The 15488-nt window shown below is 34.8% G+C and overlaps 1 protein-coding gene across 3 annotated transcripts in view; it reads right to left on the bottom strand.

The window, feature by feature from the left end:
* Nucleotides 1–15488, bottom strand: part of CSMD3 (CUB and Sushi multiple domains 3) — a 1306760-nt gene that overhangs the window by 55590 nt on the left and 1235682 nt on the right. For all 3 annotated transcript variants that reach the window (XM_075550585.1, XM_075550586.1, XM_075550587.1), the window contains 5 exons: nucleotides 8977–9150; nucleotides 7038–7211; nucleotides 6096–6281; nucleotides 3608–3781; nucleotides 1343–1525 (listed from right to left, as the gene is read on the bottom strand). In XM_075550585.1, the coding sequence (XP_075406700.1) occupies nucleotides 1343–1525; nucleotides 3608–3781; nucleotides 6096–6281; nucleotides 7038–7211; nucleotides 8977–9150 (891 nt within the window). The remainder of the gene's footprint in view (nucleotides 1–1342; nucleotides 1526–3607; nucleotides 3782–6095; nucleotides 6282–7037; nucleotides 7212–8976; nucleotides 9151–15488) is intronic.

Raw genomic sequence — 15488 nt, 5'->3', positions numbered from 1 at the left:
GTGCCAAAAAACTTTTTAAAATTAGATAAAAAATCAGAAAAAAGTGAAAATTACTCTCGACGTTCAACTTTATCATGATTTTTATATACTTCCTTTCCTAATTCCTCTTGAATAGATATCATTCTCATGATATTAACAGAGTGCATCATTCAGAATCTTATTCTTTATTGAATGTTACTTGATTTATATATTTTTTCATATTGCTTCATGAAACTGATTCTAACACTTCACTGACTATAAAATATTACTTCATGTAAATATACAAAATTTTTATAAGGATTTACTTGGGATTATCATGTTATTTCCAATTCTTACTAGTTACACATAAATAGAAATAAAAGAACTTCATGATAATGATCTGTTGAATATTTTTATGTTTCAAGGAAAAGAGCAAAGAAATGGCCATAATCTATGTAGTTGGTACAAGTTTGCCAAGCTGCTCTCCCCAAATGTTATAACAATAAAATGATTTCTAGAAATAATTTAAAGCTCCACTTTGGTTGGGTACAACCTAGAGTACTATATTACCATTTTTTAATCAGAGGAAATGGATGTCTTGTGGTGTTAACACTATTTTTCTAATCAGTAGCTATGTTAAACTTCCCTATGTATTTCATATCTTGAATTTTTGTAATTTCTTCTGTCCACTCATCTACTAGCACATATTTTCTAGTCAATTATAAACTACAAAACTGAGATAATATGAATCTTATTATGTTTGCTACCATTCATGATTCTCTTTTACCTTTAATGCGCATGTTACCAAAATAGGGGCAGTGCAAATTGTACTTTAGCTACAAAATCTTTTTCTAGGTCAGTTGAATCAAGAACTGACTTAGCTATTACCCATGGACTAGAGAACATCGGTACAGAGATTTTTGTCTTTGAAAAGGGAGATCAAGGAGTAAAGTGAACATTATTTTCTATATTTGACCCAGCAAAATATTTGAATTTGACATATTTGTCTCAACAACTATATTTTTTAGCTCCCTTCCCCCTTGTAATGTTAACTGAGCCCCTGCTCTATATTAAGGCTTCTAAAATCCATTCAAAATAGAAAGCATTAATTTTTTATCTTTCCGAGAATATACATGTTAATTTTGAACAGAGTAAAGGAGTTTCTACGCTGTATATCAATCAGAAATGATAAGAAGATTCTATTGGGAATGATTCTCCTATTTCATAAAAGCAGTATAGTATCAAGTATGCTACATAAATACCATTGCTAGGTTAGTATTTGCACAGCACCATCTTACAAAAGGAACACCTTTTATAACAAACATCACTGTGATAAGGTCTCAAGTTCTATCCTTTTTGGTAGGAGCCTCTCCTCTCATCTTACCTTTACATTCGGGCTGTTTTCCAGTCCAGCTGCCATTGGCTAAGCATCTTCGTTCCTCTGAACCGTGAAGAGTATAACCAGGATCACAAGCGAAACGCACGGCACTTTTGGTTCTGAAATCGCTTTCCTGTCTAGAGCCATGGCCAGGCGTACCTGGATCACCACACGTCCCAGTAGCATCACCTGAAATTCAGTACAGTTAAAATTCATTCATTAAAAGTAATTAGTTAATAGTTGTCAAAAGTGTTATTTTTTATTAGTAAATGTTACTGCAATTAAATAGGTTGACGACATTCTAGAGCTTGCTTAATGATTAAACCAATGTGTAAATTAAACTAACTGTATAAGTGATGCTGGACCTATAACACTAAACCTTACTAAAGTAGCCATTAGATATGAATATTTATATTTTTGCTCTCTGAATTTCCTGACTATGTAATTTTCATGTTGCTCACTAGGATTATAATGTGTTAGAAAGTATCAGGGCTATGTTCTATCACCTCAAATTTCTCCCTGTAACTCTTCCCGACAGAGATTCTTGACCAAAGGTGCTGTGGCTCTAATAGCTCAGATAAATTTTATAAAATTATTATAAAATTTTCATATTAATGTCTTACTACTCATTTATTTAAAGATAACTTTATCAAGTGGTAGGGAATCAGGAGTTCCAAGTTACCTATTAATCACAAATCAACAAGCTTATTAGCATATTATTAATGATAATAAATTTACAACCTTTGATACTCAATGGGCAGTTCTACCCTGTCCCATAGGGTTGCTGTGAGTCAGAATATATTCAACAGCAGTGAGTTCGGCTTCAGTTTATATTCACCAATGTGAAATTAATAGATAATGGGGCCACTCAATAATTGCCTTTATCCTATTGATTATACTGTATAAATATGAAAATTAACTAAAAAATATAAGAGCCATTAAAGGGTACTAAAGTTAATGTTTTGAATATCTAATATCTTTTTCTGATAAAGCTTTGAGAAAAAACACTCAACATTGCTTTCTCCTTCATCAATAAAACAAAAAGGAAAACAAGATTTCAGATTGATAACAGTTTTATATACTAACAGATGGGGGGCTCGCCACCACGCATCTGTCGGCTTGTACTATGGTGACAGGAGTGCCGCTGAGGAAGCATGTCACCAGTATTTCAATTACCCGCAGGTCACCCTAAGTGAACAGGTTTCAGTGTCGCTTCAAGATTAAGAACAGACTACAAAGATGGAAAAGTCCACTTGTGTATATTCATCATCAAAAGCCTTTTCAAAGTTGGACAGGAGTAAGGAAGAAGAATCAATGTGTGTGAATTAAGGTCATAGGCATGAACAGTCAAAGTCCCACAGATGGCCAAAAGAACTCCAAAGACATACAGCGAGAATATTCCTGAGAGGCAAGGATGGTGAGACTTCATCTGCTATATTTTGGACAGGTTTTCAGGAGAGGCCAGTCCCTGGAGAAGGACACCATGTGTGGTCAAGTACATGGGCAGAGGGGGAGGCCCTGCAGCAGATGGACTGAGAGAGAGCCTGCCACCACGGGCTCACGTATAGGGACAGTCGGGAGGATGGTGGGGGACTGTGCAGTGTTTCTTTCTGTTTTGCATAAGGTTGGGGACTGACTGGATGGGAGCTGACCATGATAACAATGCGTATTACCCTCACTTCTAGGAAGTGTTATGGTTTCACTTATTCAGAGATAGATTTGTTAATTGCTCTGGAAGTCCATAGTGCATCCAATATTCTTAGCCCACTCCATAATTCCAATATGTCATTTTTTGGACTTCTTTATTCATCATTATTTCAAAGTCAAATAGAACTAAACTCTAATAGAGTTCTAACAGAGTTCTGATAGAACCACTTCTATAAGATCGCCTCCTAGAGAAATACATGCTTTATAGTTGCTAAAATTGAATAACTACATAAGCATGACTGGTTTAAATATTTTAATGAGTAAAGTAATTTACAGAGAACAGCATCCTAAAACCACCTAATTATTTAAAACATATAACAGAATTAAAAGCATATACCTGTAATTTATCATCCATACAATTGGTCTTAATTTTCCTCTAATTTATATGATCTTATTTCTAAAATTCCTTAAATGTATTCCAGCAAATATATAAGCATGGTGTTAGTTGTACCAGGAAATTTTAATAAGATAAATGTATGACTTTGTCTCTTTACTCGCTCAGGTAAAAATCCTCGTAATGCTACTCTAATTTACACACACACTATCTAATTTTCCACGGAGTACCTGAGCAATGAGGTTGTGATCCACTCCAATGGCCATTTAATTGGCAAGTTCTTGATGACTGGCCTAGAAGGGAGCGCTTTCCTGTGCAGGAGTAGTGAACAGTAGACCCGACGGCATACTTCTCGCCAGACAGGACTGCGTTAGGAGGAACACCAGGGTGTCCACAGTCAATCACTACAATACATAATTATTGAATATAAAATATTTTTATATCTCCTATCGAACAACCTGTACCAACACATTTATAAAATAAAACAGAAGTAAGTTTGTTGCTCAAATATGTAACACTTCCAAAGTTCAAATATATATAGTATACTTGGCTTTTTAAAATTAACCAAGTTTTCAGTTATATGAAGTATTCTGGTAATCCATACACCCTAAGGATATGTCTGACAGACATGTTATAAACTAAGTAAAGGACTGAATCAAACACATCTGCATGTTTGTGAACAGTAAATGTCTGTGATTACATATATGTGCCTATTTCTTAACAAAGATGTATGAAACTAGGACGAGGAGCGATGAGAACTAGTTTAATAAGGATACATGTTGCCATAAAAATGCAAACCCATTGCATTGAGTCAATTCTGACTCATGGCGACCCTGTCAAGACGGAGTGGGATTGCAACAGGATTTCTGAGACTGTAAGTCTTTACCAAACAAGGCAGCCTCATCTTTCTCTCAGGAGGCAGCTGCTGCGTTGGTACTACTGGCCTTCTAATTAGAATCCTTGCTCAAAAAAAAATGACAACAGGGTTCCTTTAGGATGCCATGTTGGTTTCCTAAAGAGTTTAGAAAAGTAGGAAAGGTTTTATTGGTGGTGAGAGCTAATCAAGATGTGATAGTGTCTTCCAATAGAGTTTGTGGTCTAGAATAATTCCAATCGTTCATTAATGAATAATTACACTGAATAGGCAGTGCCTGACATCACAAATCATAGAATAATCTGTCTAAGCTAGCAGTAGCTTGGGAATTCAATGTGTACACTCAACTGAAATTGGTGAAAATGACTGAATACAACGTAACTCCAGACAGAGTATTAAACAAAACACAAGAGGCAATAAACTCAACCTACCACTGGGGAGTGCTAAAGGAAATAATGAAGAGCCAAAATGTATATGAAAGCCAAGAAATCCTAAAACACCACATGTTCACATTTCCTACAAAAAAGTATACTCTCCAAATATAATGTTGCAGCTACATAAGGTCCCAGTAACGGAATTATTCAATTAGACCACTGAGTCTACAAAAGACAGTCAAATGAGTTTCAAGGAGTCAATAATTGATCAAATTATTTACAAAGTATCTAGAGATTTAAAGACCCAGCCTAAATTAACACTTCTTTTCTACATGAATATTGTCACGAATGCTCATATTATGAACGAAAAAAAGTCTAAAGAGTGCATGTTCATATAACTTGATAAATGAGAAATTCTAGTATAAACTAAAGATATTTTGCATTCTAAATGATTTCTTGATATACTCTTTTACTCTGTGCAGTCCTTTACCTCTACTCTCTTTCTGCCCCAGGATCCCTGGGAAAATGGGGAGATGCGAAAGGTGAATGCAAGAACAAATAAACGGTTCTAAAACGGATTGCAGTGATGACTGTACCATTTTCCTCAATGTAACTGAACTACTGAATTGTATGGCATGTGAATTATAAGCAATGAAATCTGTTTTTAAAAGCTAGTCTGAGAATCGCATAGGGGGCAGTCTACCTTGTTCTATAGGCTGGCTGTGAGTCTGAATCAACTCAATGGGAGTGAGTTTTTTTTTTTTTAGTGCATTATGTTCAAGATTCATCAATTCTTTGAGACATAGCCCCTATCTTATCTTGTCATACCAATGGACAGAATTTCTAGAATCTAGGCTAACTTTTCTGAGTCTTGACAGATTTTTGACTTATTTCAATTAACATATTTTTCTCACTATGTGTTAATTATATAATTTAGCTGCTCATTATCTTCTACAACTACTCATACAATAGATAACAAAATGTTGACTCCTTAAATATTTCCTAATTTTAATGTTGATGTGTATGAACAACATGTGTATCTGTTTGCACAAAGCCAATATTTAAATTACGTTTTAAGTGACACCTTTGTCTAAATTTCAAATATACTGAAGTTTTTAAAGTTTGTGTACATTGATTTAATTTGACTGTAATAAAATTTGAAATATTTGTACAAAAGAAATATTTTAAATGCAGATTCCTTTCATGAGATGGAAATACCATAGACTATATAATATTTGATCACATATTCTATCAAATTCAAATTTTAAGAAAGAGAAGGAATTATGCATTGTATTAATATTGAGAAAAATGGCTTTTGGGCATTGAATTGACCAAATAGAGGGAAGAGAAGTTTTAAAACCATAAAATCCATATTTATTCTTTTTATATATAGCTAAATAGATTGGAAGGTCCATAAATGTGCATAAAGTTATAAAGTTTTCTCAAGGAAAATTCACATTATCTACTTACTGATACATTCTGGCAATGGTTTGTCCCAGTGTCCATTTGGTTGACAAATCAAAACTGAAGATCCAAATAAAAAGTAGCCCGGATTGCAGTCATAGAACACTACAGTGCCATACGTGAAATTCCCATGTTCGATTTTACTTTCTCTTTTGGAATTGGCTGGAATTCCAGGATCAGAACAGTTGACCACTAAACAAATTAGAATTTTTAATTATGTTTAAAGTAATGTACATGAACTTGCTTAAATTTATTTTAGATAATTAGAAAATTACTGTAAAAACAAATTTGAACAGAGAAAATTTCCAAGTATTGGGGCTTTCCACACAAAGCACTAAAATCTGTGCACTTGAAAGTATAGAACAAAGTAAAAAAAAATTCTTTAAAATTAATAACTCCTAAACCATTAGTCCACAATACTATACTGAGTAAAAAACTGAAGAGAATAATCATTTTTAGATGATAATTGAGCAATAAGAAGAGTGAAGAAAAATGATAATTTGCATTATAACAGATATATGAATATATCAAACATCTAAAATTAGGGAAACATGAGCTCATTTGAATCCATTCCTATGGAGACAATTAAATAAGTTTCAGTTCAGATACCACAGTAATTGTAGTTTTAGAAATATATATGTAAAGATAATAAATGACAAATGAGAGCTCCACTAATTATAAAGTATATGACAACACAAATGTCAGTTATTTTATATGCAATCATGGTTAATAAATATTAAAAATTTAGTCTTCCATTTTGACCTCTAAAAAATTAAGGAGTTGAGGAAAAAAGAATGCTTCATTTCTGAGATCATATAACTATTAAGTGCTTCTTTTATTGGCTGTGCACTTTCCACGGCTCTCGCCAACCTGTTTAAATGCCATCATCGATGTTCATACAGGCATCCTGCTACTAGGTCTCATGCGGTATGAGAGCTTCACTTTTACCTTTGCACACAGGTGGAGGATGGCTCCATTGCCTATTGGCCTGGCACTGCGCCTTTGTTGGTCCTTGCATAAGATATCCAATATTGCAAGAGAAAGTTACCACATCATTAAAGTTGAATCCATTTCCACTTGTTCTTCCGTAAATTGGACTGCCGGGGTGACCACAGCTGACAGCTAATAGTGATGCGGGGTGTGTGCAATGTCCAAAACAAAAGAATATTTGCTAATCAGTCATTTCATGAGCATTATTATATTACATAGCAATCACATAATCACTATAAAATAGAACAATCACTAATTTTTAAGTAGAAATATATTTAAAGAACTTTTATTAATGCAAAAGCATAAAGTGCATTTTCAATATATTTGCTTATAGTCAAAGCATATTGTAAATAGAGAATCATAAACAATTATTGTATCTGCAAGTGATATATAAATGTTTGAATTTTATTAGTTAAATTTTCAATAGTTTTTAGGGAAGAGTCAATAAAAGTCAACAAAAAGTCAACATCACTAATTCATGGCAGATAATAAAGAATAAGGTTCAAGATTTAGTTTTGAAAGTTGAATGGAAAAACTTGAAAGCAGATTTTATATAGAAATTTGTTACATTAAAATTTTTAAATTTTAGTTAAACCTTTATGTAATCAATTTTATTTAGTTATGCATACTTAAGCAAAAGCATGTTTTCAAAATAAATTAATGTAATCACATTATGTGAACTATATGAAATGAAATATATTTTATCAAACAATATACTGTACATTATATACTCTTATTAACATGTTGAGAAAACCCACGGTAACAGTCTCAAAAACAATCATATTGGTTTATTTTCCTCACTATTAGTATTTGATAATTTAGCACAATTTAAAAACATAATGACATTAATTAGATGAACTATTTATATTATCTGAATGCTACAGTTCTACTCTAGATTTCATGTAGTGCTTGTGTTCCCCAAACCCTCTATTTCTATGTATGCTTTTATTATATTATCTTACTCTATTAATCAGAGCAACTCCAGTAATAGGGCTTCATAATTGGTCACAGTGAAAGATCATAGTCACTTTTAGTACTTTTTAAAATGACCCAAGAGCAATTATTTTTCAGTTTTATTGTTAATGTCAACCTACTCATTTGGAAATTTAACTGCATCGTAATCTTGCTTAAAATTATCAATAAAGAAACCAGCTTCACCCTGAGGGCCCATTCTCATTTACAGTCTCAATCATTTAACAAGAAAAACCGTGATATTATCTGGTGTTGCTTGGATATAGAGGACATGGAAAAAATCTAGGGCAGAGGCAAGACGCACATTGCTGTCCTTACATCATCAGACAGTCTGAGTGAGTGAGTGGTGTGCATGTATGTGCGCATGTGTGTGAGGGAGAACAGAAATTTGTACAGTTACCTGTATGCTATATTAGTCTATTCAATCTTAACACAAAATATTTTCCATGCAGCCAGAATTCTAATAAAATTCTATCGGTTGAATACACAGTTGACAATAATGGAAGTTATAAATATGGATAAAAGCAATCACAAAATAAATTATTTTCTAGAACTCAAACTAAATGTCTCAAGTGTATTTTTTCTAAAGTCTCCAAAATTCATAGTTTCTCCCACTGGATCTTAAAGATCTGTTCGTTAGAACTATAGATTAGGCATCGGGCTACTAACCACACAGTTGGTGGGTCAAATCCACTAGCTATTCCTTGGGAGAAAGATGAGGCTATCTGCTCCCCCTTTTCAGTCTCTAGTTATCAACTGATGGCGTGATATGCTCCTGAACACACTGTAGAGACTAGTGTATGGCCACAAAAGGCTAAATTGTGGCAATTTAATTTAAAAATTTGTCCATGCATATTTTTGCGTATGTCTGTATGTAATTGCATGAAAAACCAGGTTTGTCATTTCTTTTGCTTTGCTTACTTACGCACACAGGATGGAAGCTGACCAGACCAATTATGATCCTGTTGACAGATTCGAACTGACGAGCCAATCAACCGAAAACCAGGATTACATTGATAGACAACTGTATCTCTGTATCCATAATTTTCTCCAATGACTTGACCGTTAACAATGAGTTCTGGAATTCCACAGTGACCCGCTGAAATAGGCAGCAAATTAGCATTTTAAATCTTGTGATGTGTTTTGTTTGTTTAAACATGCATCATCTCTTGTTTTAACTTTTTCTAGGAGAACACAATATATCATTGAAACAGTATGGTGTAAAGCACTCAAGCTTAAGATAAATGCTTTAAATGAGGACAAATGACATGCATACCTCTCTTCATTGCTACAGATTTTTCACAGGGTAAATTTTCTCATTATCTAATTATTTTTATAGGTTCTCCAAAATATTAATATGAATTATTAACAACAGTACCCGTGTAACCCAATAAAGAGCGAAACCACTGGCATACAAGAGAAAGGTAGGTTATTCAGCATCTAAATAAATTACACAGCAATGTGCTATAAGCATCCCAAAACTAAATGCACAGGAGTTTCCCCTTCTAGCCCTGGAAGTGTAGTTTCTTTGGATGAATCCTTCCTTTGATAAAATAGAATCATTACCTAAAGGCACACAAAAGTAAATGACAACAGGTAGACCTTAGAAGGGTCAACCAGTGAGCACCAGGGACAGTCTAGGGTGAGATTCCATTTTTATAACTCCAAAGTGAGAACATCTGCCAATCATTGCCACATGGTACAGAAAAAAATTAAGATATAAATCTTCAGTCTTCCTGGCATACACCAAAGAACATAGGTCTTACATTGTCTGTAAAGTGGTACAACATTGAGTTTGTATCTAAGTATATCATGAAAAGTAAGCGTATGACTGGTACCTTACAGGGTTTTTAAATATGTAAAGAGGCATTTGAGCTTAGCGATTACAGGTTGGACTACTCACTACAAGGACAGCATTTGCAGCCAAGACAAGACTCTCACTGATGGTCAAGAGTTACAGTCTCACAAAGCCCCCCGGGCTGTTCTGTCCTTTTCCATGGGGCCACTATGATTTAGGAATGGAAGGATGGCAGCGAGAATGGACAACTTAAAATGAAAATTTGAAAGTTATTGAATTCTAAAAATGATAGAAAGAAGGGGAGAAGAAAACATATGATAAATATGAACTATATAGTAAAATGTTGCTGCTGTGGTTGTCTTCGTTAGGTGCCATTGAATCGGCTCCTGCCCACAGCACACTGGTGCACAACAGAATGAAACACTGCGTGACTCGGTGCTCTCTTCAGCGTTGGTACTGTGCCCGAGCCCATGGATGCAGCCACTGTTAAAAAACGCCTCGTTGAGGACCTCCCTCTTCACTGCCCTTCCACTTTACCAAGCACGACGTCCTTCCCCAGGGACTAGTGTCTTCTGACAACATGTACAAATCACTTGGACAATTAAACACACATGGACTGAACACAACAATTAAATGCAGTGATTTTCAAACTGGATTTTAAATTTATCAGAGTGTCTAGTATCCTTTCTAAAAGAGGTGCATGAACCAAATTCAAAACCACATTTAGTCCACTCGCAGAAGCCCTAGAAGGTTACAAATATTTCTGGAAGCTGACTGCTCACCTTTCTCCAACAGAGGGGCTGGTGCCTCCAACCTCTGGGCTAATAGAGGAACATGTCAACCACTGAGCTGCCAGAGCGTATTTTCAGACACTCAGAATTAACTCACTCTCTAGTCTCGTGGTTCTCAACCTGTGGGGGCCGCAACCCTTTTGGTGGTCGAATGACCCTCTCACAGGGATTGCCCTATTCATCACAGTAGCAAAATGACAGTTATGAAGGAGCAACGAAAATCATTTTATGGTTGGGGGGGTCACCACAACATGAGGAACTGTATGAAAGGGTCCCGGCATGAGGAAGTTGGAGAACCACTGATCTAAGGAGCATTCTGACTCATAGCCACTCTGTAGGACAGGATAGAACTGCCCGTATGAGTTTCCAGGTCTGTAACTTTTTGCTGGAGTAGAAAGCTAATCTTTTTACCTTAATGAACAGTTGGTGGGTTCTAGCAGCCCACATGGACCCCCTAGATGACCAGGGCTTCCTTGCAGGCAGAGATAGATTGAAATATATAATTGAAAAATATGTGCCATTCAATCAATCATCATTTAATAAATTATAAAGGAAGTATTATCAGATAAAATGTATTCAAAGATTAAGAGTATTTTTGTGACAATTGAAAAATGACAGAGAATTTTAGCAGTTTTTTTTCTTTGAATATATATTTAAAATATTAAAAACTCCTGCCTAATGTAATCAGCCTAGAAAAAGGGAGAGAGTAAAGCTATTAGGAATGCAAGATCAGCACTATAAAATTTTAAGAAATTGAAATAAAAATATAATGTTACTGTCAATAAAGCTGACAAGAACAAATAATTGATTATTATAAAAGTAAATCCAAAACAAACACAAGACGAACTAGAAGACATGAGTAGCTCTGTTTATTAGCTCATAGCAGCTGCACAGGGTAGAGACGCCCTCCCCCACAGGCTGCCGAGAGTTTACATGTTATGGAAGCAGATTGCCACAGCTTTCTTCTGCCCGACAGTCAGTTGGTTCAAACCACCGACACTTCAGTTTGCAATCAAGAATTTTATCCACTGTGTCAACTAGTCACTATCCGTCAGCACTAACTTGAAAGAAATGGGATATCTATAAAGTATTTGCATTCTTAATATGATGTCCCCCCCACCCACACAAAAATAAGACAAACAAACTATAAGGCTGGAAATAAAGCATACAAACATTAAAACCCAGACCCAGATGGTTCACTGATGAATTCAATCGAACCTTTAAGGAAAGAAAAATACCCATTTTATGAAAACTCTTTTGGAATATGCATATTGAAATTTTTTGGTGAAATTTTAGCAAATTTGTTTAACTCCATATTGAAGTAATAGAACATCACAGTCACCTGGAGTTTATTCACAAATATTTGGTTGGTTTAGAAAGGAAAATCAATCACTTCAATTCACCATACCAACAGAGTAAAGGAGAAAAAAATATATAATTTTTACAATAAATAGGAAAAAATATTTGGCAAAATTTAAAACATGCTTTTCGTAAGATCAAACAATAAATTAGGAATATCATGGTAAATAATAAGATAAAATATTTAAAGAAATGTTTTATCTGACACATTATTGACTTGTGACACAGTGAATGTTTCTCCTTACCAGGAGAACAGGACAAAAAGTCTCTTCCTGTTTCTACCTAAGATTATTCTATTCCCTTTAAGTGCAAAACGTCCAGAAAGAGAGGGGAGAAGTATAAAGGAGAGCGAGAGGAGGAGGGGGAGGGAGTAAGGTGAAGGTAAACTAGTATGTTGAGAAAGAGAAAGCACAACGGTTATATTGTCAGATGACATATGTAGAATATCTTATTTAATTAAATCATCAAATTAATAAGTAATTTGAGCAAGGTTCCAATACAATCAGTAATATTTATGGTAATTTTATATTTTACTTACTAGTGGCAAACAATTGACAAATGTAATTAAAAATGAATAATTTAACTTAGCAGTCAGCCAATTTTTCTGGATACTTCTGTAAATATTCATCCACGGGTATCTCAAAAGAAAAGTTAAATGAAACCATTTGCAAAAAAAATCAAACCACCCAAAAGCAACCTCTGAAACATAGTTCTATTGTTAAACCTATGAAGTTACTGTAAATCAAACTTACTTGATGACAACTGGTGGTATAAACAAATCAAAAGTTCTCAGGGTTAAATTTAGCAACACACACACACACACATCTCTGTTTAATCTCCAAAACCATACTTTTGAAAGGCATATTAAAGAATTCCCAAATAAGAAACATACTATATTTATTAATTGGAAAACAATATTAAATCCCAGTTCTCTCTAAATTAATCTGCAGAGCTCAAACTACCCAATTAATTTCCCCATCATGCCATACGTGTGTGTGCGCTGTTGCTTGTATGTGTGTGTTTCTTTCTTTCTCTTTTAACAGGAAACTATAAGCTAATGCTAAACTTATGTATTTATTTAATTGTAAATCAGTATCGCAAGTTACCTTGAAAAATAAGAAAAATTTTGCAAGAGTTAGAAACTAGACTTCATGACCTACCAAAAAATATTTTCAACAAACATTGTCAGAAAACCATATTTTAAAACCATACTATTTCACAGTATAGCCAATGACTATAGAAAGGGTGAGCATAGCTCTAATATTAAAAAGCTTCCAGGAAAAAATGAGAAAAATAATCATTGTGATTTTGGGCTTCTTAAAAATAGTTTTCTCAGAAAACAGCAAAAATATTAAACATTCAAGAAAAAAAATCATGAAACTTTACCAAAATTAAAAGTGAATAAACAAGTCGCAGTGTGGCAGGAACTATCCATAAAACACGTATTATTTGAAGGTCTTGCGGACAGAATAAATAGATAATTCTCTAATACATAATTAAAGGCAATTAAATATAAAAGACATGACAACTTACAAGGAAAAATGATCAGTAACCATTAAAATTTGCTCAATATCAGTAGTTAAGGCAATATAAAATCAAGTCTCATGGAGTACATCTATGCACACAACAGATACACTGATCTTGGATATTTTCCCAAGAAAAATGAATGCATATGTCCACAAAAATACTTTTACATGAATATTCGTAGCAGCTTTATTCATGGAAGCAAAGCACAAGATACAGCACAGGCACATGTCAATAGCAAAAGAGCAAACTTGTGGCATATTCATATCCTGTGGAATTCCACACAAATTTAGAAAAGAAATAAACATGAAGAAGACAAATCATACCAAAGGCATATCTGTTACTGTCTCATTCTTATGTCATTCTTGAAAGTGAAAAATTAATCTATGGTGAAAAAATTTAAAAGATCATCATTGACTCCGGGTAAGGGAAAGGGAATGATGGAATGTGAACAATTATGAATTAATTTTTTGAAGTCATGTCAGTACTCTCTGTTGATAGAGATCTGCATTACCACAGTATATAATTTCTGTTGGGTGACGACGAATAAGTTCCAACTCAGAGGAACAGAATCAACCTTGGCCTGTCCTGAGCTGCCCTCCCAGTCATCACTCTGTTTGAGCCACTGGTTCAACCATGGAGACCATACATGTCATTGCAGACTTCCTCTGTGGTTGCTGGGCTCTGCCTGACCAAGCACGCTCGCCTTCTCTGGCACTGGTTCCTCTTGATAACATTTCCAAAGTAAATGAGGCCAAGTCTCTTCTTGGGAGCATTCTGACTACTTCTTCTCACAAAGTTCTGTTCATTCTTCTTGAATCTATTGCTCGCCAATAACACTCCTCAGAGGCATCAGGCCTTCTTTAGTCTTCCTTGTTCATCCTCCGCAGTCACAAATGAATATACTGTGATTGGGTCAGGCTCATTAATCTCTCCAAGGTGGCATTGTTCCTTTTCAAGATCTTAAAGAGATCATATGCATATTGTCCACTGTGATAAGCTTTCTCATTTCTTGACAACTGCTTAATGGGCATTGATTGTGGAGAGAAGTAAAATAAAATCCTTGACGACTTCAGTATTTTCTCTGTTTACCATGTTGTTGCTTAATTGTGCATGTGTGATTTTTTTTGTTTTTTTTTCCTCTATCTTGAGGTATAATGCGAACTACAAGCTGCGATCTTTTATTTTTATCAGCAAGTGTTTCGGGTCTGCTTCACTTTCAGTAAGACACTGGTACTTTTGGCATATCACAAATTTGTAAGGAGATTCCCTCTAATTCTGAAGCTGCGATCTTCTTCATTACTGAGTCAATGCATCTCAACTGAATGATCAATTTTATATTGCAAAAGTTGGTGAAATTCTTCCATTTATTTAATGTTGGAATCAGTGGTTGGCAAATAATTTTGAGGTGTAGTCATACCAATGGATCTTCCTTGTTGTTTTGGGGGCCATTAGGTTGGCTCTGATGGAAAGCGACATGATGCACAACAAAGCAAAACACTGCATGGCTCTACGCAGTGTCACATTCGTTACAGACACTGTGTCCATCTATTTATTGATACTCATTCTATTTTCCACTGGCCCTCCTCTTCACCAAGCCAGACATCCTTCTCGAAAGACAGGTCTCTACTGATAGCATAGCCAAACTGCACTAGATAAAATCTCACCATCATGGTTTCCAAGCAGCACGGTCAGTACTTCTAAGTAAATTTGAATTTGGTGAAATTTGAAAATTTGAAATGGGTGAATTACAATTCTCACCAATACCATAATGCCAAGGCGTCAATTCTCCTTGCATCTTCTTGAGTCACTCTTTTCACATGCACTTGATGCTAGTGAAAATACCTACCGTGGCTGGACCAGGCACACCTTAGTGACATCTTTGCTATTTAATATTTAAAAGATATTGTCTGCAGCAGGTTTCCCCAATGTGACACCTTGTTTTTCCTTGACTTCTGATTCCAT

The sequence above is a fragment of the Tenrec ecaudatus genome, chromosome 5, assembly GCF_050624435.1.
Source record: "Tenrec ecaudatus isolate mTenEca1 chromosome 5, mTenEca1.hap1, whole genome shotgun sequence".
NCBI classification, from domain to species: domain Eukaryota; kingdom Metazoa; phylum Chordata; class Mammalia; order Afrosoricida; family Tenrecidae; genus Tenrec; species Tenrec ecaudatus.
Note: the sequence above shows the minus strand (reverse complement) of the source record. Positions and strands in the feature narration are given on the sequence as shown.